Source organism: Ambystoma mexicanum, chromosome 6q (genome assembly GCF_040938575.1).
Source record: "Ambystoma mexicanum isolate Mex_15411 chromosome 6q, UKY_AmexF1_1, whole genome shotgun sequence".
In the NCBI taxonomy this organism is placed as follows: Eukaryota; Metazoa; Chordata; class Amphibia; order Caudata; family Ambystomatidae; genus Ambystoma; species Ambystoma mexicanum.
In genome coordinates, this window is record NC_090937.1 from 1,308,007,419 (window position 1) to 1,308,033,211 (window position 25,793).

The 25,793-nt window shown below is 42.2% G+C and overlaps 1 protein-coding gene across 2 annotated transcripts in view; it reads left to right on the top strand.

Moving 5' to 3' along the window:
* TAPT1 (transmembrane anterior posterior transformation 1) overlaps positions 1-25,793 on the top strand; it is a 596,742-nt gene that overhangs the window by 37,304 nt on the left and 533,645 nt on the right. The window contains exon 2 of one of the 2 annotated variants that reach the window (XM_069631915.1): positions 19,892-20,022. In XM_069631915.1, the coding sequence (XP_069488016.1) occupies positions 19,892-20,022 (131 nt within the window). Of the gene's footprint in view, positions 1-19,888; positions 20,023-25,793 lie in introns of both variants that reach the window. The other variant, XM_069631916.1, reaches the window with a different exon arrangement.

A 25,793-nucleotide genomic window follows, 5' to 3' on the forward strand; every position in this document is an offset into this window, starting at 1 on the left:
TGAACAATAAAATAACCCAAAACACCAATGATACAAATGAGTACAGATTAAATGAACATGGAAAGAAGAGAATTTTTTTTTTTTTTTTTTTTTTTTTTTAAGGAGCAAGAGACGAAAGAAGGTAGAGTTAAAAATTTGTTTTGAAATGCGAAGTGAGAGGGGAACAGCATTCATATGCTTGGGAGCCAAAATAGAAAAAGAGCGAAGCGAGACGAGGCACAAGGGAGCTTAGGTACAGTTGAGATACTGTGAGATCGTAAGGGGCATGAAGGGAAATAGAACGAGAGTAGGGAGAAAAGGTAAAGTGGGGCCAAGCCATGGATGGATTTGAAGACAATCGAGAGAAAGTGATACAAAAGACGAGATTCGAAAGGAAGTAGTGAAATTGAAACCAGGGAGGATGTAATGGGGGACAGAAGGGGTGTTAAAAAAAAAAGGAGATGGACGGAAGTGGTATTGATGGAACGATGAGGGAAAAGGTGGAAAGTGGGAAAAGACAAGGGAACAGAGAAGAAGTTTAGTGACGTCAAAAGAAAGAAGTGCCCCCTTTAGCTTGCGTTCTATCGTCCTTATATGCCATTCTCACATTATGCTTTTAAAGGAAATGGAACTAGGTTGCCTATAGCTTTAACACATTTCCCACTGACCCTACACCTCCGTTTTGGGCAGGTGTAGTGGAGTATAGTAAAAACAAAGGGCAAAAAGAATTTCTACAGTCACTTGCTTTCAGGCTTACAAGCCACAGTTCCAGTTTACCCATGCAATGGGGCTCCCCTATATGGCTAATTTGACTATAATTATGCACCTCACCCCACTTTCCCTTGACATCCTCCTCGAATACAAGAGATATCACTATTTTGATTGCATCTAATGGCACATTGCTCTTGATTCAAAACACTATACACGGATTTAAATAAAGATTTGCTGTGCATTCGCTTAAAGCTACTCCTGGGTATCGGCCATCACCCAGTAAGCAGGAGCAATCGCTTTGCAACGAGTAGCTAGTTCATAGTATGCTGCAAATCAAATGTTCACATGAGACATAAACTAGAACTTTAGTACATTTTTAGTTTTGGCAATTTTAAGCCAAAACGATTGCTTTAGAGTACAGTTGGGGAGAAAGGACATATGAGGGGGGACACAAAGGTTGTACGTTTTGTTGGTTATTTACTCGTCTATTGACTGCCCAGGGCCATGCTAATCTCTGCTGTCATTCCCACCCGCATCCTTCCGCCCCACCCAAAATACATCTTGCAAGTATCTCTTGGAGCGACCTTTATCAAGCTGTAACATCAAACATTGTGCTCAAAGTGACTGCCATTGTCTTCTGAAAGTTAATGACTTAATTGGAGCTGTAAACGCGCTACTGGTGTAGTAAAAATGGCAAAACTAGATGTCTTCAGACACTCGATTTAGCATTATGCGTGTCCTTCACTGAAATCCTGTTAAATACAAGTATTGGTAAAGTCAACAGTTTTGGCTTGGGTATAAGTGTTAATTGAACCATTTTGCAGCTGTTGACATCGATGGGCAGTTAATACCACTAGGGCAGTGCCTCGCAAATGCCTTTCCCATGCCTACACAGAAGCCGAAACTGTTATCCTTGCCAGTGCTTGTTTCTCATTTTTTAAACATTTTCTATACAGTGTGTGTCTTGACGGTTATTCGTGCACACACGGCAGAAGATTGTTTGTCATATGTATGCATTGTATGGCACTTGTTGGCTTGAGCTCTTGCTGTCAGGCTAACCAGGCTGCTCTATGCTACAAGCAGGAACCAGCTCCCACTTCCCTGTGGTTTCAAGCCCTAATAATGGGAATTGAGCATCATCCGAGGGATGGAGGGAGGAGTTGATGGTGATGGTTGAACATTTGACTAGATTTTGCATGTAGATGTTTGAGTCAAACGCCTAATTCGTATATGAACTATCTTACCAGCTACAATACTATGTAGGCTGTGCGCTAGTTCTTCAATGAGAGGTTGTTCCTTAAATATGAACTCCTGGCCATCACTTCAGCCACCCTTAGTGACTATGGCATCTTGTGATATGGATATCCCAACACTTCACTGGCCATTAAATCAAGAGGAAGCTAATGAGCATTCTATGATATTACATAAGGACAAGGTGCTATCATACACGGTTGTCTTTTAGTCCCAGCTCATTGTTGGTTTTACATCTCAATTGGGAGGGGGGAGCCTCCAGCCTTTCATGTGTGTCCTGCTGCTTTCTTAGCTGAACAAACTTAACTTAGGGATTCGCCCTGGATAAAGGTGCATCTAAAACAACACTTTATAGATGGATTTGGAATTCTAGCTATTACTTTCGTGGTACTCGGGATCCCTATAGAATAAATACCCATTGTACCAGAGCAAGGTCAGTATTGAATGCTTTTAAGAGGCACTTTCCCATCCTGTGAATACTTGGTGCAACCACCCGGGGCACATCTCATTTACATTGAAGTTTTTACCAACTGTTTGCCACAAGCCTGGCTGGCATATGTTTTTTTTTCTAGGTGAATTGGCTTTATAGTTTTTTTTGATCGAGACCACAATGAAGGCCATGCTGCAAGGGTAAATAAAACATTAATTTTATGTTGAATCTGTTACTAAGCCCTACAAATAAGCAGTGTGCCAGCCGCTTGCTTCCCTAAAAAACAAACAAAAGGAAAACCAAAAAAAATCCAAACACTCCCCTCCCCCCCCCAAAAAATAGGGAGTATTATTGCTCCAAACCGATTCAGATAACGGACACAGCAGAGCCTGTTCACTGCTTTTAGGAGCTCCACAGATGTTTCGATCAGTGGTACCAGCAATGAATGCAGTGCTGCATGAAGGGGAGCACTAGTATTATTGCCTGATCACAAAGGGACGTTAAGATAAAACTGCATATTTGAAAGTGCATGAATTGCTAGACACAAAAAAGTATGGATTACAAAACTGTTTTAGAGAGCACGATTTTATATTACTACAAAATACCCCCATTTGGAATGAGCATTATTTTTACTACTGCCCACAAAATCACTACTGCCAATTTAAAAAATAGAGTAAAATATTCCCACTTCAAAATCTTATCTTAGCTCTTACCACCTACCTAACCCTACTATCTCTGCCAGCATTGTGCTCTGCTTCGGATATATTTGTGAAATCATGTTGGACAGTGGCACTGAGTTGGGTATAGGAGCTGACACACGAGCAGGGTGGGGAGCACTCTCAAATCTATTGGCGTGCTCTTTGCTGGCCCACCTGTAGCCACTGGTAAGGGGATCGACAACCATGATGGGTGACTATGGGGGTTGTAACCCCACTCATTAACAAATTGTCTAAAGAACACAGGGTAAAAGAACGCGGATATTTCAAAGAGATCGTGAAAATGGCAAAATTTAAGAAATTGCATTGAATCTGATGGCAGTAAAGAGTTTGACATAAAAATTAACTGATGCAACTGTTCTTCAGCCAAAATACAGTAGGTGTTGTCATAGATCACAATCATTCAGCCACTTTGTCTTTGTGGACCGTGATTCCCTTAGAAATGGGTTATGTGGGATGTTGGGAAAGTCATGTCTTAATGTATCAATGACAATGTTGCATGACGTTTTCCAAGATTCCTTTTTAGACCCTGTAACTGTCTAGAAAAGTATCTAAGGTAGCAGCTTTAACATGTCCAGTTAACGTGTATCGAATGCTGCACATTTCTTTTCGAACCAGTGATGGCCTATGAAGGGAAAGTTTAACTGTTTAGAAGTTTCATCCACATGCTACTATCGGACAGCCACGTTTTGGCCTAGGGTCTGCTCTTCAAGAGGTGTTTGAGGTTGCTCACCTTTAACAACTATACACTTTATAAATCATTGCTCCTAGTAAAAATCTTTCCACTGCGAAACGTACCAAATGATCATTCAGTGTTAAGAAAAATGTTAATGCAGGTTGTCAGTTTCTAGGACCATGTTCTCTGAAGACTGATGGCATTATACCTGGGATAAAATGCGTAAAGTCCAGTAAGTCCTCTTGAACAGCCAAGAAACATGTGCATTATGCTGTTTCAGGCGGGTCCTGTTCCCACATTCTTTTGACCTCATTTAATGGCAATACATTAAAGCAGAATCTGGTCGAAAGAGCACCTGAGACGGCATGCCTAGTCCAGTGCAGATATGGCTCAGTTGTTCCATGTCATTTCATCGCCTGCCTATGCCTGCCTATTCATACCCAGGCTTTTTAAGGTGCACATTCCATCGAATGTGCTCATCGGGGTATTTTTTTTTTTTTTTTTTTTGTGTGGGGGGGACCCCCGATCCCCCTCTCCCACACTTATTTTTTGCTATTGCCCACCTGCCCAAACCCTTATCTGCCCTTTCCCACCCCCCCTAAAAAAATTGATTTGCTCATTCGATAGAATGTGCACGTTAAAGCCTGGGGATGAACAGGCAGGCGATGAAAGGACATCATACCGGCTCAGCACCCAGTGTAGCCTTTCTAGTGAGGGATATAGTCTTATTGTGCATTTATTCAAGCAGAGTTCTTTGTTTGAGACTGTTGTAGATGAAAATATTTATCTCTAATATGAGGCTGTCGAATAAGGAGAGGCATGATTTTGGTTATAGATCTTATATTTTGGAAATGGAAAAGAGGTCCTCACTATCCCAACTTCTAAGAGGGGTTTCCCTGCCTCAAAACTAATATTAAAAGGGTCTTGTCAGAATGTCTGTCAAAGTAAATTACACCATCTTTTGTCAACAACCTACTTCTATCCCTTGCACTATAGAACTAAAGAGTAAACTTAAAGTTCCTTTTTTAAGGAGAGTGGCTCCTTTCTCCTGCCTCTGTAATGGTGTTCAACAGAAATGTTCCTTCGAACAAAAATACCAGGGGGGAATGACTCCCTTCCCCGGGCAGCTTCCAGCTCACTTCTATTTCAAGACCGAGAATGCCTCCCTTCTCTTGGTCTGCTTTTTGACGTCGTCCAACAAAGCCAGGGGGAATCACTCCCTTCCACTGGTGTCTCTATCCCAACGTCTTGTATGTTACCAGGAGAATTACTCCCTTCTCCGATCACTTGATACTCTGTGCTTCCAAGGTGATACACACTTTGCGACTTGCTTCCAACAATGTCCCAAATCTTGTTCGGATCCCTGTTCCTTCTCTTGTGACTAATGGACATATCTCTGCCACTATTTGGAGGGCGTCTCCCTCTGGTATTTGCTTGGTTCTGCTTCACGTCCCAGACCCTTATCTTTCTTGGGTTCCAAACCCTTGCCTCTCTCCCTCTAGTGTTAGGCCCACTGGGTTAGCACTCCTACAAGTGCTGCCTCAAAGGCGATTAGTTGTATTGCTACTTTCAGATAACTTGCATTCCCCTTCCAGCTTTACACCCATACTGGTTCCTGTGTTGCACCCGCTACCTTTGGTAAACTCTGCCACTACTTCCTGGGGGTCTTGCTTCATTTGGGAGCTTTGCACAGGCATTCTGCGGCTTTTGCTTCCTGTATCTCATTTCCGTTCTCCGGGCTGGTGATCTAGGTGCTGTTGCAGGACTGCACGTTCCACCTTCCCAAGGTTGCACCACCACTTCTCAGCCTCCAGCCACTTTCCCGATCAGCTCCACACCTCTGGATCAAGAAGTCTTGCTGCCTGCTTCCGGTCTCCAGAAGATGACGAATTTCAGCTTCTTTGGAGCGTTCTCTGCATCTCCTTGTGCTGGACTGTCTCGTATGCTGCTTTGGGTGTTGTGCCGCCTATCAGCCAGGTGATAGTCCTTGTCCCCATTATGTCCTCCCTCATTAAACCACTCCTGCGGGGAATATTGGGTAGCGGCCTCACCTCCCTAGTCTCATGAGAAGGGGCTTTGCTTGCGCCCTCTGCCCCAACGCACTGCGTTTTATGGTTCCTTGGTATCGAATTTGGGTGTGTGAACCAAGCTACCAAACCGATTTTGCTTAACTCGTAACTTACATTAGGCAACCAAGGAATACGCCTAACCATGTTGCTTGTCTTTTCATTGCTCAGTATGTTCCTGGTCATGCACTTTTCAATATTTGTCCATATTGTGCACCATAACATGATTGGGTGTATACCCTACACATGTTCAATGTGTCTTGGCCCAACTTCCTCATGAAGATGATGGCTGGGACATTTTAAAAATATTTCACAGAAATGCGTTCTCTACAGTAGCCAACTCATGCACATCTGCACTACTCTGTATACCAGCCCCTTAAGTTGCGATTGCCGCAGTGTTGGCTATATTGGCCTTTGTTAATCACTGCACATGAATACCCATATTGGTGATGCAAAATGAAAGAGAGCTGCGTTAGCCTGCTTCGTATGCAAAGATACTTTGGCTACTTGTTTTGTCAATTTCAGATTGTTCAATATAGAAATCCCCAGGTAGTTGTAGCTCTTCATCCATTGGAGCCGATCGCCATTGCAAAGAACAGATCTATGCAACATTTTCTTCTGACCCATGGCTGTGATTCTCGATTTCCCTTTGTTTTTGTATAGGCCCATCGTTTCCATCACGTTAGCAGGTCCCTTATTTGTAGGGCCAATTGCCGGCCACTTATTGCAGTTCCATCCGCTAGCCGCTCATTCACCCTTCACCACTCCTATCTGAAACCAGATTATATTATCGGCGAGGGGCATAGCAAGTTCAGTTAATTGAACACAATGATGACGTAGGGGAGATGCCAGGTATCTCGATGAGCAAAAGGTATGGGCGCAGACTCTTGAGTAGTTTTGACCAAGGTCGAAAAGCTTTTGTACATTGTGTACTCCTTGCTCATTACACTGCTGGCAGTTATCATCTCGTGTAGGGTGGAGTATACGTGTGCGGAACCTAATCCTTTCTCCGATGATGTTCAAAGTGCTACCTACACTGCTAAGTTGTTGGATGACAGCTCGCCAGCATATTAGCTAGTTTGGCTCTGCGTGGTTTCCACCTATGTTCCACTCCTAGGAACACGCACTTTATGCTTCCTTCCTTTTTTTGCAGCTATGCTGGAGACTTTATTCTTTATCTTAAACTGTTGCTTTGGTTCCCACTTCTCCGGGATCTTGGAGTCTGCCAGTGTGTTTTCGATACTCCATTGGGCATTATATAGCGACTTGAAACACTTGTGTATAGGCGCTTTATCAATGTCATATCGGACAAGGGGCGAACCATCGTAGGACCAACTGCCAAACGTCCTCATAACTCCAGCAAAAGTATGCTGGACAGCGTGTTGTTTTGTGGCTCCTGAGGTTGGTTGGCAGACCAAAGTTGCGTGGGCTAACATTTTGGATTTAAAGACCTTGATTTAAGTAGATGTGGAGACTAAGAATTCCCTCTGCACTTTCAAATATTTGTTCCCATAGAATGTTTTTCTTAAGTATTTTATAAATGGGGAAAAGGAAATTCTTTTATACATGAACATTGTTTAATACACGCATAAAAAAACCGATGTTTAACATGTCAATGTGCAACAATTATTTTTTAACTTTTTTATTCTTGTTTTAGAACAACCAGCACAAGTACCTACAAGTCATAAGAGATCGCCCGTCAGGGGTGCACACAACGCGTGTGTTCATTTTGTTCATAGTGAAGTATTTGTTAATGTTACACTTTCCATTTTAGAGGGTATCTGGGTTTTGCCCGGACGTGTCTGGTGGAGTCACTGTTAAGCAGATAATATCCCTTAATGTACACGCCTTACGTGAGGGGGTTGCGGGGGCGATTGGAGTCCCTAGGCATTTCAGCACTCTAGCTTCCGTTTACCTTACAGGTTGCACCAGACCTGCTGTAGCACAAAGGGCACTGTGCGGAATGCCAGCGACCTTGCCTCGCAGACAGTTACCCTTATCACAAGTATGGAATTGCACACACCAGGCAATAGGCGGTACCAGACTTTCCGCAATCGAAAGTAACCTTGTTCATCTGGGTTCAAATATGAGATGGGATGTCCCAAAACAGGACTCTTTCATGAGGAAAGGATTCCATGGGATGCGTCAACGCCAAACCGCAGTACTGCTGCTCCAAATACTGCTTGCTTACATTTGCAAATCTGCAAGTGTTGGGATTCGTGGCGGCTGGCGAATTTCTGAAGTGGGGCGTCAATGTTTTCCCCAGATTTGGAAAAAGCGAAATGTTGGCTTTTGCAACTCAGTTTATAGGTGACAATAAGGTAAACATTGTATTTACAAGTCGGAAACGCATGACCTATTCTAATTGCTAGAATTTCAGTTCACAAACACTAAATGGGGGGGTGGGGGACATTCGCCTTCGGCAACACGGTACTTCCCAATCGGCCAATGATGCGCCTGGAAAAAAAACTCTGGACGCAATATTACTGTATGTGTGTAGCACGCCACTGATTCAATGTCCGATACATTGAGTCACTCCCTGTCTGATTATGGCATTCTTCCATTAAATGTGACCAGGCCAACCGCGTGTTACATGTTGAGTGAAATTCCTTGAATGATTGTAGGGGGGAGCAGGGAATATTTCTGTATACATTCGGTTGCGATATGGTCTCTCTTACTTGGCGTCACCGTGACTGTTGGTTGTATCCGTTTACCTTCGTGTTTATAAATGTTATGTATGTTCTTATTCCGGGAAGAAATGCAACTCTAATTAGAATGATTGCAACCGTGCATTATCCTCTTTGACGTTGGCAACCTTGATTCTCATTTCGTTCCCTCTTGATGGTTTCCAGCACGCGCATTATATCTCGCGATTTATAACCTGGCAGAGCGTTAGTTTAATTAAATGGATGGAGCCGCAGCATGACTCAACACAAATGCAAGGCTCCTGATTTACAAATTAGTCCCACTAGGGATTGCAATGTATGCAAGACCCGTCTTCCACGGTTCTTGTTTTTGTACATAACTGGACCATTTATGAAAGAAACATTGCTCCTATTTTTACCCATGGATGACTGCTACAAAAAATGTTAGTGTTTTTTGAATGCTCGCCTTCTTCTTTTCAATTTAAATTCAGCAGTTTTGTAATGCTATCTGTTGATTGGCGAAAGTTTTGAGCGGAAGCCAGGAAAGTAAGTGTGCATCACACAAGTGCTCGAACCCACACTGGCGCAGTTCAAGCATTTATCGTCTTATTAACTCGCTAAAATGTTTTATTTCTGTCACGAAAAACTAAACGCTGAGTCGTTCTGAACCAAGTGTGTGACTGACTGTGCAGTTTGTATTGTGGTAGAAATGCTAATTTTAAAGCAAAGTTGAAGGATTTCTTTTTTTATTTGTCTAATAATTCGTAACCAATTATTCTGACGACCTTCTTCTGAAGTCCAGATCGAGAAAAATTTGACAGACATAGTGTCGCCAGTCAGTGCACCAGAGATTCTCCTATAGCGGACTGTGGTAGAACCAACATTACATTTTCTCCCCTGTTGCTCCCAGCCACTGAAGGTGCTTGGGCCGTCCAGAGTACTGCCCCACACTCTGCAATGCCCCGTTATGCTAGGATATTGAGTGTTTCATTGCACACAATCTGCCATTTTCACACTTTCTAGGACCCTCGGGTTCTGCAAACTCAAAGGAGGGAGCAGTTAACTGATTGTAACATTGAAACTGCACTAGAATATTCTTGTTACAATGAGTAATGAAGTTACATACCCCTACACAAGTAAGTTTGCCACTCATCCACAGTCTCTGAAGTTAGTGCCTCTCCCAACATTTGAAGGGTTAGCCCCAGCCTACATTTTAGCCTAGGTACACCCCTGGATTTGCGCACTTGCATTTTGATAGGAAGGGAGGTGACGGAAGTCTTTCCCCCCAAACTGGCGGTGTTAAAGTTTTTTTGTGTGTGCTCAGAAAAATGTACTTAAACAAACACAGTAAAACTTTAAAGCTGTTACTTTCAAGAAAGTCTTTCATCACCTCTCTGCATATTGCGCTTTAAAATATACTATTCAATAGTTGTTCCCCTGAACCCCGCAGCAGACCATGGGAGGAGTTGGGTAGAACAGTGGAGGCAGAGCCTCCGAGTTTGCCCTGCCTATTTTCTGAAGTGGCCCTTCCCATCATGACTTAATTCCCCTCTCCTGCCCTCTGAAATGAAGGTTTTGTTGTGCCACTGCATGGGAGAGAGGTCAGGTAGGTCGGCTTTCTCTCACAAGCCACCAGCCACCCCCACCTTTTCCCTCCAAAGTGCTGAAATAAAGGGGCGGGAGCCAACACATCTATTATTCCTTTACTTGCTGCCTGTTGTAAACCTGCTCTGTAATGTATAATTTATAAAGGTATGCTGGCTGTAGTAAGACGTGCGCTTGCTGTTGGGCTGTACCACGAGGGATGGGCCATTACCCCATGCAGGGATGAACTGTTCATTAGCCTGAACTGAATATATTTACCAATAGCACATGAATGGAGGCCATGTGCCACTGGCGCATGCAGAAAGAGAGATGCATTTTCAGAGAGGAGATGTGCTGCTGCATGGGTACGGAGGCTATGCCAATAACAGGCCGAAAGGGAGTATGTGTTCTTACATAGCGCTTTTAGCCAAATATCTTCTGCTTTTAAGCACTGTGGTAACGGTTATTATCCCATTTCGAATGGTACTTAATGTATTACAGCAAAACAGAGCAGAATGCCAGGGTAGCACTGTTGGGCATTGTGGTGGGGGCTGGCGAGGACATGTTAGAGTCAGGCTGAATAAGGAAAGGGGAGGGGGGAAAATCGGGTACATTTTGTCAATTTCCAGCACTGATAGTAACTTGTGTGAAAGGTCATTCTTCATTATTGCATTTCTTGTAAGAAAGAAGGGACTCTTCTGCAGTCTCCTTTGTGGTCTTCCCTCTGCGCCACACCCATCAAGGCTCCGTCGCATAATTGGAACTTGGGAAATGCAGGTCGCCATCCTGCCCAGTAGCTTTCCACCCTTTCTTTGGATGCAACATTTTAGCCTGTGCAGAAGGGAGCACTGCCGTTAAGACTGGCAGAGAGGAGATGTGCTGTTATATCATGGGCAGAGAAGATGCTACGTTAGCACTCGGAGAAGAAATGTCCCCACAGTTACGTACTTAGTAAAGATGTGTCGTTTGCACGTGCCATGGAGCAGAAGGGCAATTGGCATGCAGAGCCGAGATGTTCCGTTAGCATGTGCATAGACTGATGTGGAGTTTGCACATGCTAACTGCACATCCCGTCGCTGCACAGGATGTGCAGTTAGTATGTGCAGGGATGGGATGTGCAGTTAGCATGTGCAGAGAGGATACGTCCCATTAGCATGTGCATAGAAGGCATGTCATTAGCATGCACATCTCGTCTGTGCACATGCGCGCAGTTATCACACATGTACAGAGCATTGTCCCACTAGTATGTGCGCAGAGAAGATGCACCATTGGCAGACGAGAAGAGATGTGCCAATAGCATGCGCAGAGAAGAGTGGAGGTCACAATGTGTAGAAATATGGCCTGTCAACGTGTACAAATATCAGGCTTGCTAAACCGAACATGTTCTATCAATACGTGAAAACAATGTCTGCCATTAGCATATGCATAGAGATGTGCTGTTCGCATGTGCACAGTATAAAGGTGAAATTTACACATGCAAATGACACAAATGTGCTCTTCAAATGCTAACAGAACATCTCTGAAAATGCTGAAAGTAAATGTGCCTATACCATGTGCACAGAGTACGTGGCATACTCGTTGGGATGTGTCAAGAGGAGATGCGTAGCTAGCATGTTCAGGGAGGATATATGCCATTATCAAGTGGAGTGATGTGCTGTTACTGTTGCCGAGATGGGATGCGTCATTTGCATGTGCAGTTTAGGGCTCTGCACAAGCCAGACAACTTTGATCTACAACTCTTTTGGTCTATGGGTCTGATTTTACATATGTGTTGGATAAGTTTTACTCTTGCAAAGGAGAAAACTCATTTTTACTCTCTTGAAATTGCATTTACTCTCTAGTTTGAAAAAGCATGCGTAAAATACTCCCACCTCAAAATATTATCTGGAGCACTGCCTCCCACCCATTTGTCTGGTGTGACGGCTGCTCCTTTGTAGAGGTGTAGCCGAGTACCCTCACTCAAAGCTCTGGCGCATGATGCCTATATGTTGAGAGCCAGAGTGTGAGACACATGCAGTGCCAGTGAAAATACCTATATCGAAAAGAATCCTGGAAGAAAGGTACCCATTGAGGAAGCCATATATGCACTCAAGACAATATGATGGTCATTTCAATGAAATCCCGGAGGAAGTGTGAAAACAGGCAAGAAAGAAGATTGGTGACGTCATGCGAAGCAGAGCCGACTCATACAGAAAAGAGGCTGAAGACCATAACCATTCTATTAGATCTAAGGAGGAGGTGTTAAAGACGAGCAACTTTTCGGGCTTGAGATGAAGATGCTCATGCTACAGAAACGATGAAGAAAATGCAAAGTCATTTTACAGTTGTGCAGTAGCACAAGCAGACAAAGTATTCTTAAAGGCTGGCTACGTAGTGAATAGATTGCAGCGATGCACCAACGTATATTCTTAGGAATGTATAGACTATGGATGCTTCACAAGACACTTTAGCAGAGTCTGGACCCTAGTAGAGAAAGGCTTTTTCAGTGTGGTGCAGTTGAAAAATGACTTAATGGCGGAGGTGGATTCAAGAAAGGCTTTGCTGACCCAGCACTGGTAAGTCCAAGGCCACCATGAGCTAAGATGTTCATGCAGTAGCTACAAAACGTGTGAAAAGAACAATCTCCTGTCTGATGTGAGGAGCAAGAACATTGAAGACGTAAGAGGTTCATCATGTAATAGTATTTTAGCTACAGAAAAGCTCTGAAACATGTCTCCAGTCACATGGTTGGATGAAAATAGATACTGAGTTGAGCTACATCGAAACCAAGAGACCAAGTATGACTATAATCCCTTTTTATTCTCAGGCATAGAGAACATTTCCAAGGCCATGTTCAAAGGCTAATTGACTGGCAGATGGCAAGAGTGATGATGGATGCCAGGCAAATTGGGTGGGAAGCTAGGTTATGACCAGCCCCCCAGCACCTGGGTGCCAGCCTGTGTGCTGCTAGCGTGTGTGGAATGTTAGAGGGGTAAAAGGGTGCCAACCAATTGTAGAGGGCCACATAATAGAGAGCCCTATATTTTCTACAACCAGTAGAACGTTGTGTATTTGATGACATTCGTAGTGACTTGCACTGGAGGAGGGCGTAGTTGCCCCACCTGATGTTAGAGACCCAATAACCTTCCTGAACAAGTATGGAACGTATACCTAGATGTTCCCTTTAAGCCTATGAAGTAGGTTTTTGTAGTTTGCCATGCCAATTGACCTCAATGATGATGAGTTTTTGCTATAACCTGTATTTTTTTTTAACTTGCTGAGAGAAGATTGAGCGGATGTTTATTGATGGTAGTTATACTCACTGTTTTAGATAATTAATATTAAAACAGACGTACTTTGCCAACTTCCTGAGTCAGTCTGATTATTGTATATGTTGTATCCCCATCCATCTCAAAGTATTGCTACCGCGTCTCACAGGGCCTAGTGTTGGGTACACAGGTTCACCTTGTTACCCTCTCTTTATGCTTATGCCCTCTTCAACTCTTCTTTTGCTGCCTTTAGCTGTGCTTCGAAACTGTGTCGTCTATCATTTGCTACTCCTGTTGTTAGTGTGCTTTTTGTGCCACCACCTTTTTCCTTAATATTACCTTCCACCTCTGGAGGCATATATCGGGGATTACTGTTACCTGCAACAGATGGCAACCTGGCATGCTTGAGAATGACGGAGTGCATGGTTGAGGTGGAGGAGGCACTCTGGGCTGCACACGCCCTTCATCATCTCTTCTACTTATTGTTAAGAATGGTGGCTAGGCGCGCTCTCTGGTTTCCAGTCAAGCTTTCCTGCTGTAGCAACACATTGTCTTCTCCTCCAAATGTTTTCTTGACTCCATCAATCATCAGGGAGGCTGTTTCTTTTCCTTTTCAGGCGTGTCTAGTTACATTTCCTTTTCAGGTGTTTCAGGTTAATTCACATTGATGTCCCTAAGGATTCTGGTACTTGTATTCTTGCACTTTTTTCAATTGCAGGTGACTGGGAAACGACTCCCTCCAAAGCACAAATCTTACCCTTGATAGGGCGAGGGGGAAAACCATGTTTATGGCTCTCCATATTAAGGCATGATGGCCCTGGTGCTGCAGCCTATTGATCCCGGGACTCCTGGAACACAGTGTTAAGAATGATGGCAAGGCCTGCACTCTTCTACTTATGCATTACTTTTTTTATCTGCTCCTCCTTCTAGAACTTCTTCCTTAAATCGAGTATGCTTAGTCTGCGCTGTAATTTCCTTCCCTTAAGTGTGGAGTGAAAATATGTGTGCATATGTTGCAGCAGATGCTTCGAGTGTGTCCCTTCTTGTGGCCATCACTGGATCATTTTCCCAGCTGTACATGGTATTTAAGATTCTTTTGTTTTATATTGGGAAATTGACTTACAAATGAACAATGGGGGTGTCTGCCATTTTAATAATATGAAACTCAATTTACCATTAATTTTCAACCATCGCTATTTCACTACACACTCACTATTTCTCTCCTTTTCACGCCAGTTTCCCTCAAAATAGTTTACATCAACACAATGTTCTCCCTACCTCACACCAACAATACACAATCATAATCTATTCCATACCTACCTCCAAACAATCCTAACTGCAACTCTACCAACACACAAAACATCCTATTCTATACCAAAACAATATCAACACATTCAACATCAATACAATCTATTTTAAACAGCTTTCCTCCCTTTTTATATGAGGCACCTTCTTCTTATCTCATTTCTGCCCCCCCCCGCCCCCCGGAAGAAGGCTGGGCTTTACGCCCTGCCACGCAGCCTTTCCCAGCTACTGTCGCAAGGTATCTGTCATTCTTTCTCTTCTTTTTTTTAATTTTTTTTATTTTTTTTTTTAACTTCAACAAAACTGCCTACCCCATAGATATTTTATCGCACTGATACACTCTCATTCTACAATCCCAGAAGTCTGTCGTCATTGATCCTTTTATCTCCCTGCGAGACCAGGAAGGACTTTTGTTGGAACTGGGCTCCTGCCAACCACTTCACAGGTGCACACTCTAACCGCTACCTGCAGGCGGACTCTGCTGTCCAAGGGTACCGCAACGAGGAGTCCTCAACCTTTTGCCAGACACTGAGTTTCTCAGCAGTGCCTCTAAATGTTAAGATCGAACCAAATATACCAATAAGAGAAAATGCAGCTTTATTTCAATATAAACTGCTGCTGGGAGAGCGTACAACAGACAATCTCAAAATGGCGTTGGAGACAACATTTTTCAACAATGAAATTGTCATCACTGATGTTGTAGTTAGTAATCATTATATGAAAAAAAGTCTGCTCTTATTTGAATTGTTGGTGGAGTATAGAATATATAGTTATCTATAAATGAACCTTTTACTATTGGTTCTTCTACAACTAGTAACGCCTCCTAGGTTCAGAATTCTACAAATGATTCAATCTCCACGCTATTGGTTGCCATTCTACTGCACTTGTCGATCAAAAGAACCGGGTATGATTATCTATTTAGGTGCTCATCTGGCCCGGCATTTATATGTAGTGTCAAGTTACGTGGTGAGGAAGGAGCACGGCGAACCGCTATGATCCAGTTTGTTGTGTTGGACCGTCTTTTGTCTGTCTGTACTAAGAAAATAGCAGGTGCACTATGTAATTGGGCCTGGAATAAATTCCCATTGCACGGATCTTGTGGAAAAGGGCCACTGTTCAGAGCTCAATTCATCTATTTATTGTATTTTCTGCTATCCTCTCGTGTGTGTGCTTTCCTTCAGCAACCACTTGGGGTGCAGTGTATTCAGTGTATTCTTCATTATGGGATCAATTGGCACAGCAAGCCCTTGCACCTGACATTCAAGGATGTCTTTATTTTCACTGCTACCAACTGAAACTAACTTTAATAATTGTATGCTGTATTCCCTGGAAAACCTTATGGTGTAGTTTCAGCTTGCTAAGCAGAACACTGACCTTGCTGTTTGGGGCTTGTCTGATCCTTGAGGCCTCCAATATTGTGTTTAAATAATGTTATGCTATGCTGCAGTATTTCAGAATTGAGGCATTGCAGAGTTTGGTCTGAGTAATGGCTGAGTAATGGCTGTAATTCTGTTAATTCTCTGCCATGTTGTGTTCTTTGTTGTCTTGCATGCATGTCACCATTTGTTCCCAGCCTGTGCATGCTGAAACCTGCACCCTCCCCCTATCTACTCATCTCTATACTATTTGTGGTACCCTTCCTGGGTATGCTGCAACCCTCCTACGTATGTGAATGAAAACTGCTTTGTGGCCTACTTGTATGGCTGTGTGACCACGCATGTTTTACCAATTGTTTGGTTTACTGACTCTTTCTCAACTTATACTTTACGTGATTGGGAACCGGTGGGACCGCAGCCAGTCCCTGTGCAACTCTTCTCTCCATTATTACAATGGCATATAACGGCAGTACCCTAGTAACCAATATGGTCAGCAACTCTTTTGTTTTATATTTGGGACCTCATTGCGCCATGAAACAATACACCCCTAATGTCACATCAAGTGATGTCTTTTGGTCTAACCCTGGCATTTTGGTAAATTGACATCTCGGCCAGTGGCCATGCAATTTAATGTACTTTGGTATGATCAACCGCAAATTCAAGCCGGTATTATGAGCAGCAGGCTAGTGAACCATTTTAGAGAATGTGCACAAGGATGTTGCTCTCCAAAAGTTTGTTCTGAAAAAAAAGTCCAGTTATTGAAAAGCGTTGGTACCCGAAATCGGCTGTTAAGGAGACAGAATCACTTTGAGTGTTTTTAGTTAATTTAACCATGCAAAGGTTTAAAATCTTTTACTATACGATCACTTCAAGAAAATGTCAATTTATATTATTCACTATGTATCGAGCATGATTTTCAAGTTTATATAGAGGAATGCTACGCTCTGTTTTTACTTTCAGTTCTAGGGCTAACTATGCAAGACCAGCATGGAACTTCACCTTCTATGATGCCTCTCGTGTTGGTGTTGTCCAACAGGAGCTCTGCACACCATTTCCTTTTGTAACACATTAGGAAGTGTTTGGGAAGCAGCACACCCCTCAACTTCTTTTGGCAACATCAGGGATTCAAGGAGGCTGGAGACAAATAGTATTTTTTTGACTGCGATCTTGCTGATGCCAGGAAAGAATAACTGCCATTTCCATGTTTGTGTATAATCATGCACAACTCAAAAAGCATAGTGAGAGACTCTGTACATAGTGACAGTTTGTATTTTTTTGTTGGAGTAAACACGCTTGTTAAAGCTACAAGTTCCTCTATTTCAGCAGAGAACACATTAGGAAGTTGGGCACAATTTACTACAACAGTTTGAAGAGCGCACACGGGAATAGCGGGCAACGAGTTTCCTTCCTGCTAGCATCACAGGTGCTTGCATCATTTTAAAAGTAAATGAGATCTGGGTTTGTTGAGGTATATGAAGAAGGTCCAGGTCTGTGATTATTTGGTGCCCTCGCTCTGCTATTAGAAGAATAATTGCGTCTTGGGAATTATGCCGTGAGGGCAGCCAAACGTGAAAATGGGTCGTAGCCAATGTGTAAGTACACCAATCACTCCATGTCTCTTACTAAATGTAAAGGGAAATGTAGCTTTGTCATTGAGGAATAAGATGTTTGTTGGGGGTATTTTCCTCAGTGCTCTAAAGAAAATGGTGGAGGAATTAATTGGAATTGGGGTGTGTGGCTCTGTGAAGAATATATTAGTGCTGCTTGCACAACTCATCCGTGACTGAGCAGCGGGATTTGTTTGCTCTGTGTATGAACTGTGGACTTCAAGTGTGCATGTTCCTTTTAGAGCACATCCCTGTCTTACTATCCTTGTGCCCCCAGCACACGGTAGGACCTATGTTACTGCAACCTCTAGTTAAGACTTGCTGTCTGAGGGACTACTTCTTGGTGGCGATGGTGGAATGTGTGTGCTAGAGCGTGACTTACCAAAGGGAGCACCAATATAGGGCCACCTCCTGCAGTGGCTGGTAGGCATGGCAAGAGCTGCACATTAATTGAAAGCCTGCAAACGTGCAAGAGTCAGATATTGCACACAGTACATAGAGTAAAGCAATTACACACATACGTGCCAATGTCAGTAAAACATTGTTACAGAAGTAAAGCAATGTTCATTAACAATCAGAGTGTATGATGCATAAAGAAAGGTGTGGTGATAAGCATCTAGGGCTAGATGTATGCAGGATGAGTAGCGAAGGAAGGAAGATGTGGGCAGAGCAGGTGGCTAGTTCCTAAGGGAAGGTGCTTGCTGATTGGACACTGACGTCTCATGGGCCTTGGAAGTCCAAAGCTACCGCAGAGTGTGAGGAACACTGGAAAATGTATTTTTGGTAATAAGTTTTGTTTGCTGCTGAAGGAAAAGTAAAGAAAAAGGTAGCCTAATACACCACTCTGGGACTTGCTATATGATTCTGGTTCTGCAGATCAGAAAGATTGTGTCTGTTCTTGGAGGTTAATCTAATTTTGAAAAACCTTTTAAGCTGCTGGGTGCACTCCCAATTTTGCACAATTGATTAGGCTCCTAGCCTCATAATATTTCTTGGGAGATTTTTCTTCCACAGGGAAGCCTGTCCATCAATCCTTTCATGCAGTATCATATACGTGGGTTATTTTGTGCTTAACATCATTTTCACTAAATGTCCCTACATTAATAAGATTAACATGTAAGATTGTCTTTATCACGTCTCGGTAATTGGTGGGAGTTGGTGGCAACGTTGGTGCATGCAGTATGGTTTTGTCAAGCCTCAGTTTGCAGTACCGAGTTGACAAAATATATATACTATAGCCTATCTTACGTGGATGAAGTAGTATGAGGATGCAGGTTTCAGAGCAAGGTTTGAAGACCACCAAAAACAGGTTTGTTGTGTTTTTGAAGATGGTCCACGTTTGACCTTATTCTGGATTCATGCTGCAAAATTGTTTTACCCTTGTCTGTTGTATGATTTTAATTGTTTTTTAAATTTTTCTTAATTTCTTAATTTCATGATTTCTTGGTGTTAGATTCCATCTTCCCAAACACTCTATGCTATACCGGAATAGTTGAAGTATTATGATTTGGGAGATTCTTTGTTTGTTGGTGGGATCCCCAACTGTAGTCTCTGGCCTCTTCATCAAATCTTGAAATATAATTTTAAACTCTTTCATATCCTTATGAACTACAACTTCATAGTAAACGGTTTGGCTTTCATTTGAGAATTCGTTTTTCTATCTGCTAATAATTTTTTGATTTTTCTTTGCACGTTAGCCTTTTCTATGTGCTTGTTTTTTTGATGGCTAAAATGCATTGATGGCTTTCCCAATCTTAAACGCATTTTATCCTTTGTTCATATTATGAAATGCTCCCCAGAGAGTCTGTTAAACAATAACAGTAGGATTTCAGATACAATCAGCAAATTGTAGCAAAAAAGGCATTAGGCCAGACAGCTTTGAAAGCAGAAGTAAATATATCTAGCTCCCAACACAACTCTGTGAATTTAAAGGAGGCAGATATATGGACAGACAAAATGCCCCTTTTGGTGCTTCTCAGGTTTTCACCCACAATAACAACTCCATTTTGTTTGGGGTATGTAATCTGTGCTATATATGCAGTGTTCGTTTAGGAACACAGGTAGGTCTTGGACATATTGCACGTACCTTTTTGTAATCTGAAACTTTCTTAACTTTCATGATATTTTTACTTTTGTGACCAATTTGAAGTCAGTGAGTTTCAGAGCATTAATAGCTTCCCAAAGGAGTTATAAGTTCGTAATTTGTTCAAACTAGCCAAGTGTTGGTTAGGTGGGTTTGTACGGGTTCAGTATATGTCTACATTGTGTTCTTTATTGTTCATTTGTTCCCAAAGCAGATCTGTCGTTGCTGAGGTTCATCAGTGCTGAACTAACAAGAGGCTACTTCCTTGAACACAATGAGGCGAAGTATAAAGAAAGACGAGAAAGAGTATATACTTGTATGCGAATACCAAGAGAATTGGAAAAGGTATGAGTACCTGTCTAAACTTCTCCCTCAGTGTAGAATTCAACATGAATGTACACGATAATAAATTCATTGTGGGTCTGCACTCTTTTTCAAAGCTGTCAAGGGGATTCTATGATGTTAAGAGGACAATGCAAAACTAAGATATTTCATGGTATGCCTTAGCGGAAGCTCAGTGGGCACAAGTTGCTGACTTTATAGTTATTGTACTTTTATTAAGAACATTTTCTGAGCACAAACCTTATTACAGGATATATTCTGCGCACTGAACGAGCATTATTTTAAAAGCGAAACGGGAGGTTTGTGCACAATTAGTGTTCGAAATTGAGGGGTGCTGGGAGCAATTTGGCTCCTGCTCCTAGCATAGTAGAGCCCGGTTAGCTTGAAACTAACAGCTTGGGCCAACTGGTGCCTACCAAACATGTAAATGTTACATTAACTTTTGACTATTTGAGAATGTTAATAAAGAAGAATTAGAACACATCTAACATAGGTTTAAACACAATGGTTCATGCAAAATGGACAAAAGGTGAAAGGGACATCTCTGGTAGCTCCTGGTTTCCCTGGGGTAGTTCCTGCCTACAGGGTGATGCCGACACCCAGGAGCTGGTTTAGCTCCTGCACATCGACTTTCAATTTCGAACCTGGTCACATACCGTACAAGGCAAGGTCAGCACCATATTGTAGAAAAATCTCAAACCCAGTAACACTGCAGTATCTGGCATCCTATGGCAGGTGCAGCTCATATACCTACATACAGCCTTTCAAGATAATGTACTGCAACCATATGCTCGGGTGCTGCCATATAGTCTCGGATGTCGCTGTGTGACGCCATCATATGTCTAGTAATGGCCCTTATGTTATGTTACTGAGATTTATGCCCAACTCCAGGCATCTTTCCAGATGCAGCTCGGATCTAGAAGCATACCTTTAACGCCTCACAGGGTTGTTGATCCCTCGATTCACTATCGAGTGAAACCTATTGAGGTCCTGAAATACATGAGGTTCAGTGCTAGCCAAGTGAAGAAGGGAATTAGGGAGGATTGGCTAAAGTTGGAGTAGGCTTCTGCTTCCTGAAGGTTCCAGGCTGGATGTGTTTACGTCATGCTGCACTGTGAGAAAGATGCCCAAAAACAATTTTGGCGTGATCTAAAATGAAACCCACTTTGACTGCCCTTAGAAGTGTGTGTGTGTTAGAAATAATTCTGATTTGCCCTTAGAATGTACACAAACGTAGAAAGCTGTGGCAGAGTAGTATATGCGAGACCCTCAAGTGCCAGGGTGAATGACCAAAGTATTTTTTGGGCTGCCGCAGTTTAGGAGTCCAGGGGAAAGTAAGCATTCAAAGGGATAAACAAGAGTTAAAGAACTCACTGCAGAAGAGCAGAGGATTCATATGTAGATCCAATGCTGACTGACGATTGTATTATCGATTCTGTGCTTTTGGCTATTTCTTCTTGCAATGCATGCGATTACATAGTGACTCCTAAGTCCTGAAGCATATGCCCATACGCAGAATTGACAAGACTTCAATGTTTAAAGCCTCACTAATCTGCTTCTTTGAGTGTTACGTTCAGTTCTTTTTCTTCTGTTCATCAGCATCTACTTGGGGCTCTACAGATGCCAACGATCTTCTTGCTAGTCAAGGTTCAATTCCATTTGCAAGGAAGATATCTTGCGACTGGCAAAATGATTGCTGAGAATACTGATTGACCACTGTATATTTGAGAACTTGTAGAGCACTCTGTCTTTGCATGAGGCTTTAAATCCTATCATACTGTGTCTGTTACAAGTCTGTACATCTGTGCCCTATTTGTGGCTGTAGACACCTTGCCTAGGAGTGTAGGTCAAACTGTGATGCTGCACTTTAGTAGTATAGCAAGCTTTTCCGGAGTACCAGAAGTGTGGTCTCCGATGCTCACTTCGAAGAGCAAGTGTACACATTTTTAACACTGCTGAACTGCAGCATGTGTCTGGGTTCTAGGATGCCATACATATGGCATAAAATCACCTGCTTGCTTCACAATTTCAGTTCTAGAGATGGAGCACCCTGCTCACTTCTTGGCGGTTTTGATGGACCACATCTATCCTGCTGTGTGTAGTTATTTGTGAGCCAAGAAACAATTGAGCCACCAGGGTATTTGTTTCGGCAGCAGGTAGGTTGTCACTGGTATATTAACATGCAGATACACAAAAAACCTGGCTGCTAGTGCATGTAACAATTCAGTTTGATTTAACAATTTTTAAATGCTCAAAAATCAGCGTTATTTTGTAACATATTGAAACCTGCAATGTATAACCAGGTAGATTCACCAGAAACACAATCTACATAAACAATATTTATTAGAGACACATTACACATACGTACAATAGTTTAAAATCAACTTGACAGTACTGGGGCCATAGTGTTAATAAAGTGTTCCCATGCTTGTAAACTTGGACATAAACTAATTTAGTACAGAGGAAAGTCCCTCTTAAGAATGCCCTACATGTTTCATTCCTTTACCTTAGAATGAATCTTGGTACTTCTTAAGGGGCTGCATCTGTATTTCTGGCACAACAAAAGAATACCTAGTAGTGTACATTCAAGCCATTGGTCATATACTCTCCAAAGACTGTTTCAAACCTATGCGTAAATGTGTTTGCTTAAGGGGCTGCATCTGTATTTCTGGCACATCAAAAGAATACCTAGTAGTGTACATTCAAGCCATTGATCATATACTCTCCAAAGACTGTTTCAAACCTATGCTTAAATGTATTTGCTTAAGCGTCACAATCTTGTTCCCATAATTTCGGGTTATCGTAGCTACTGCAACTTAAACTACTCATGCTCTACACCCTCAAATGAATCAAACCAAGCCTGCCAGCTAAATTATCACAACAGCTTGTCAGGACAGACCCTATAAATTGGCTGACAATTCAATTTTTTCATTCAGGCACTTGCTTGTACCGACCATAGCACATGCCCACTGTGTGCAAAAAACACCAACAATACCAGATCAGACAAATGCCACAACAGATTGTTTTAATAAGTAAAATGACACGCATCCAATTACTTACTTGTTCAATAATTGACCACTTACTTCTGGTCTACTCCTTCCTGTTCAAAATATATTCTGCTTGTATGGCATCATGACTCTGCAACCGATCAGATGCACAGGTTCAGCCTAAGGCTACCCACATGCGTGTGTGTACAGCAGCGCTTAGTTATTGAATGTGTGTCTCCCTCTAAACAACCTCGCTACTTACTTTGTAGTGAGCGCCATATCAAAAAAGGGTTGTTCACTTCCTTTATGCTTCATCCGCTCAAAACACTCTAGTCCTTTTCCTGCATATTCATGCTGTTTAGTTGTTTTAGTTGTACAATACACTGCAATAAGCCAGATATCACCCATTAGTCTAGTTGCTAATGCTATTACAGCATGGTAATCTCCCTGGTTATAAATTGCAGGTTTGACTGTTACAAAATAAAGCTCATTTTTGAGTATTTAGAAATTGTTGCATCATAAACTGAATTATTACATGCAGTACAAGGCATAAAATAAGCAGTGTTGTATAGCAATTTGCTATGCAATTCTGTAGGTTTGCTAATGAAATTTGCGGTTGTGTAGCAAATTACACTATTTAAGTTGCCCTGTTCAATGATGGCCCAGCTCACCCTGCATTCCTCTCTTGCCCTCAGGGCTCTCTCCACCTTTCTTTTCTCTGTTCACTGCAGCAATCATCTCCTCCACTTGTAAGTGCCGAAGGCCTATGTGGCAGTGTTGGTCAAGGATTCGTTTTCTTCAAATAATTGCAAGCTCGAAGTAATTAGGATGTCACTTTTATTACGTCAACTATATCCTGTCTGGCAGAGATCAGGATGTGTTAACTTTATATTTTTTAAAAGGGTCATGCAATTCCATTCCTTACATAATGCATAATTGCGATATTGCTACTGTAAAACACTGCAGTGTCTCCATGCTTTACAGTAAAGTTTAGGTCAGTATATCTAAAGCTGTGTCAACTAGATTTCATTTTATTGGGAAAGATGCACCATATAGGCGAGTTAACACTTTTGAAAATGTACATGAATACACAGCCAAATACTTTTGACGGCAAACCTAGTTCTGTGACCTTCTGGTCGCATTCATCTGCAACTGTTGCTTAACCCATTAGCTGAACCAATACTCCTGTACATTCTATCTTAACACCCTGTTGCTTTATACCAGCTACCCTGAAAGGTAGATGGCCACAAGCTACAATTTCCCACCTAGTTTGTCCAGTTCTCTGCCTACTACGCCATCCGCTCTGCTTAGTCTCTTACTTTCGTTCCTCTTACATAATGAATACACAACTAACTAGATATGTAATCAAAGTAGTGATCAATAGTTCCATCCAATCTGTACATCTACAGATCTGCTGCAATACCATCCACCGTATTTGGCCCCCAGAGCTCACTTTGCTCTATGATTACCTTGAATAACAGTGCAAATGAGAGGAGGCCAAACTGTTTTCACAGCCTTTTATCGTATATTTGTGTCCATTCATTCCATCGCATAGTCAAGTGGATTTTTCGAAGGGCGAGCACCATTTGCAGGGGTCTTTTGAAACTTTTAATTTAATATTTTACGCTGTTGCAGTAAATGTGAAATGTTTCACATTGCATGGCTGGCCTCTGGGTGGCAGCAGTGTGACAAACAAAGTAGGTTTTTGGTGACTTGCGCCATTTAAAGAAATTGCATTTACATTTTTTTTTTTGTCATCTGTTGCCACGGAATCAAGTGCATTTGGAAGGATAGCTCAGGGGCAACATGCTCGCCTTGAAAGCAAGGCGACACGGAGCAACAAAGGTTTGATCTTGGGTCCGTGCTTAGAAACCTCTAGGTATTCAGTGCGTTATAAATAACACATCATATTTCTCTTGGGTCGAGTAGGTAAGCTAAATTGCTTGACCAGCAGGTCTAGCAGAATATTTAAGAATTTGCAAGACCTGAATCTTTTTCACTAATGTCTTACTTCAGCGGTAAACAAAAATGCTGCATTGCTGCTTGTTGGGTACAAACAACTTTTAAATATTAGTCTAATATTGCTAATCAAATGGGTTTGTTTGCTAATCGAGAAAATGTTAATGAGCAAACTCTGCTAATCAATTTTTAAAACTAATTTATGCCTTGCAGTAACCGCTAAGGAGGTCTTTGTGTAGTTAATTGTCAGGTCTAGATATTCTTCTCCTGCAGGCACACATCTCTCTCCAGGAGTACTTTACAATGCACTCATGCCAGCAAGTATTTCTTTACCCTTGTCTCTAAATCCCCATGCCAAGGGATGCCATGGTGGGCAGTCTTGTGGAAATTCTACTTGTTGCATTGCCAAGCATTAGTTACACCTTGGCGTTGCCACTGGCATAGCAGGTGGAGGAGTCTGCTCAGTGCTTCACCAATCGCAGCTCTCCCACGGTTACCAGTCAAATGGTCGAAAACATTTGGTCGACAGACAATTTGGTCGACACCATTTGGTCGAATGCCAAATGGTCGAATTTTTTTTTTTTTTTTTTTACCCATTTTTTGGGTTTTTTGTCGCAGTAAGCTGAAATGGTATAATCCAAATGATACTTTAGTTGCCGTTTCAAAGTCCTAAAAAGGTTGGCAGACAAGGCAGACTGTGGTTTTCATGCTGGTAGTAAGAGAGCGATATTGAGAGACCTGTCTTGTAAACCCTTTGAATCCATTTCTGGTCATATGTCTAGCTTATTTCGTTACCTTACCTTGCTAACTTGTTCTCTTGCAGAGCTG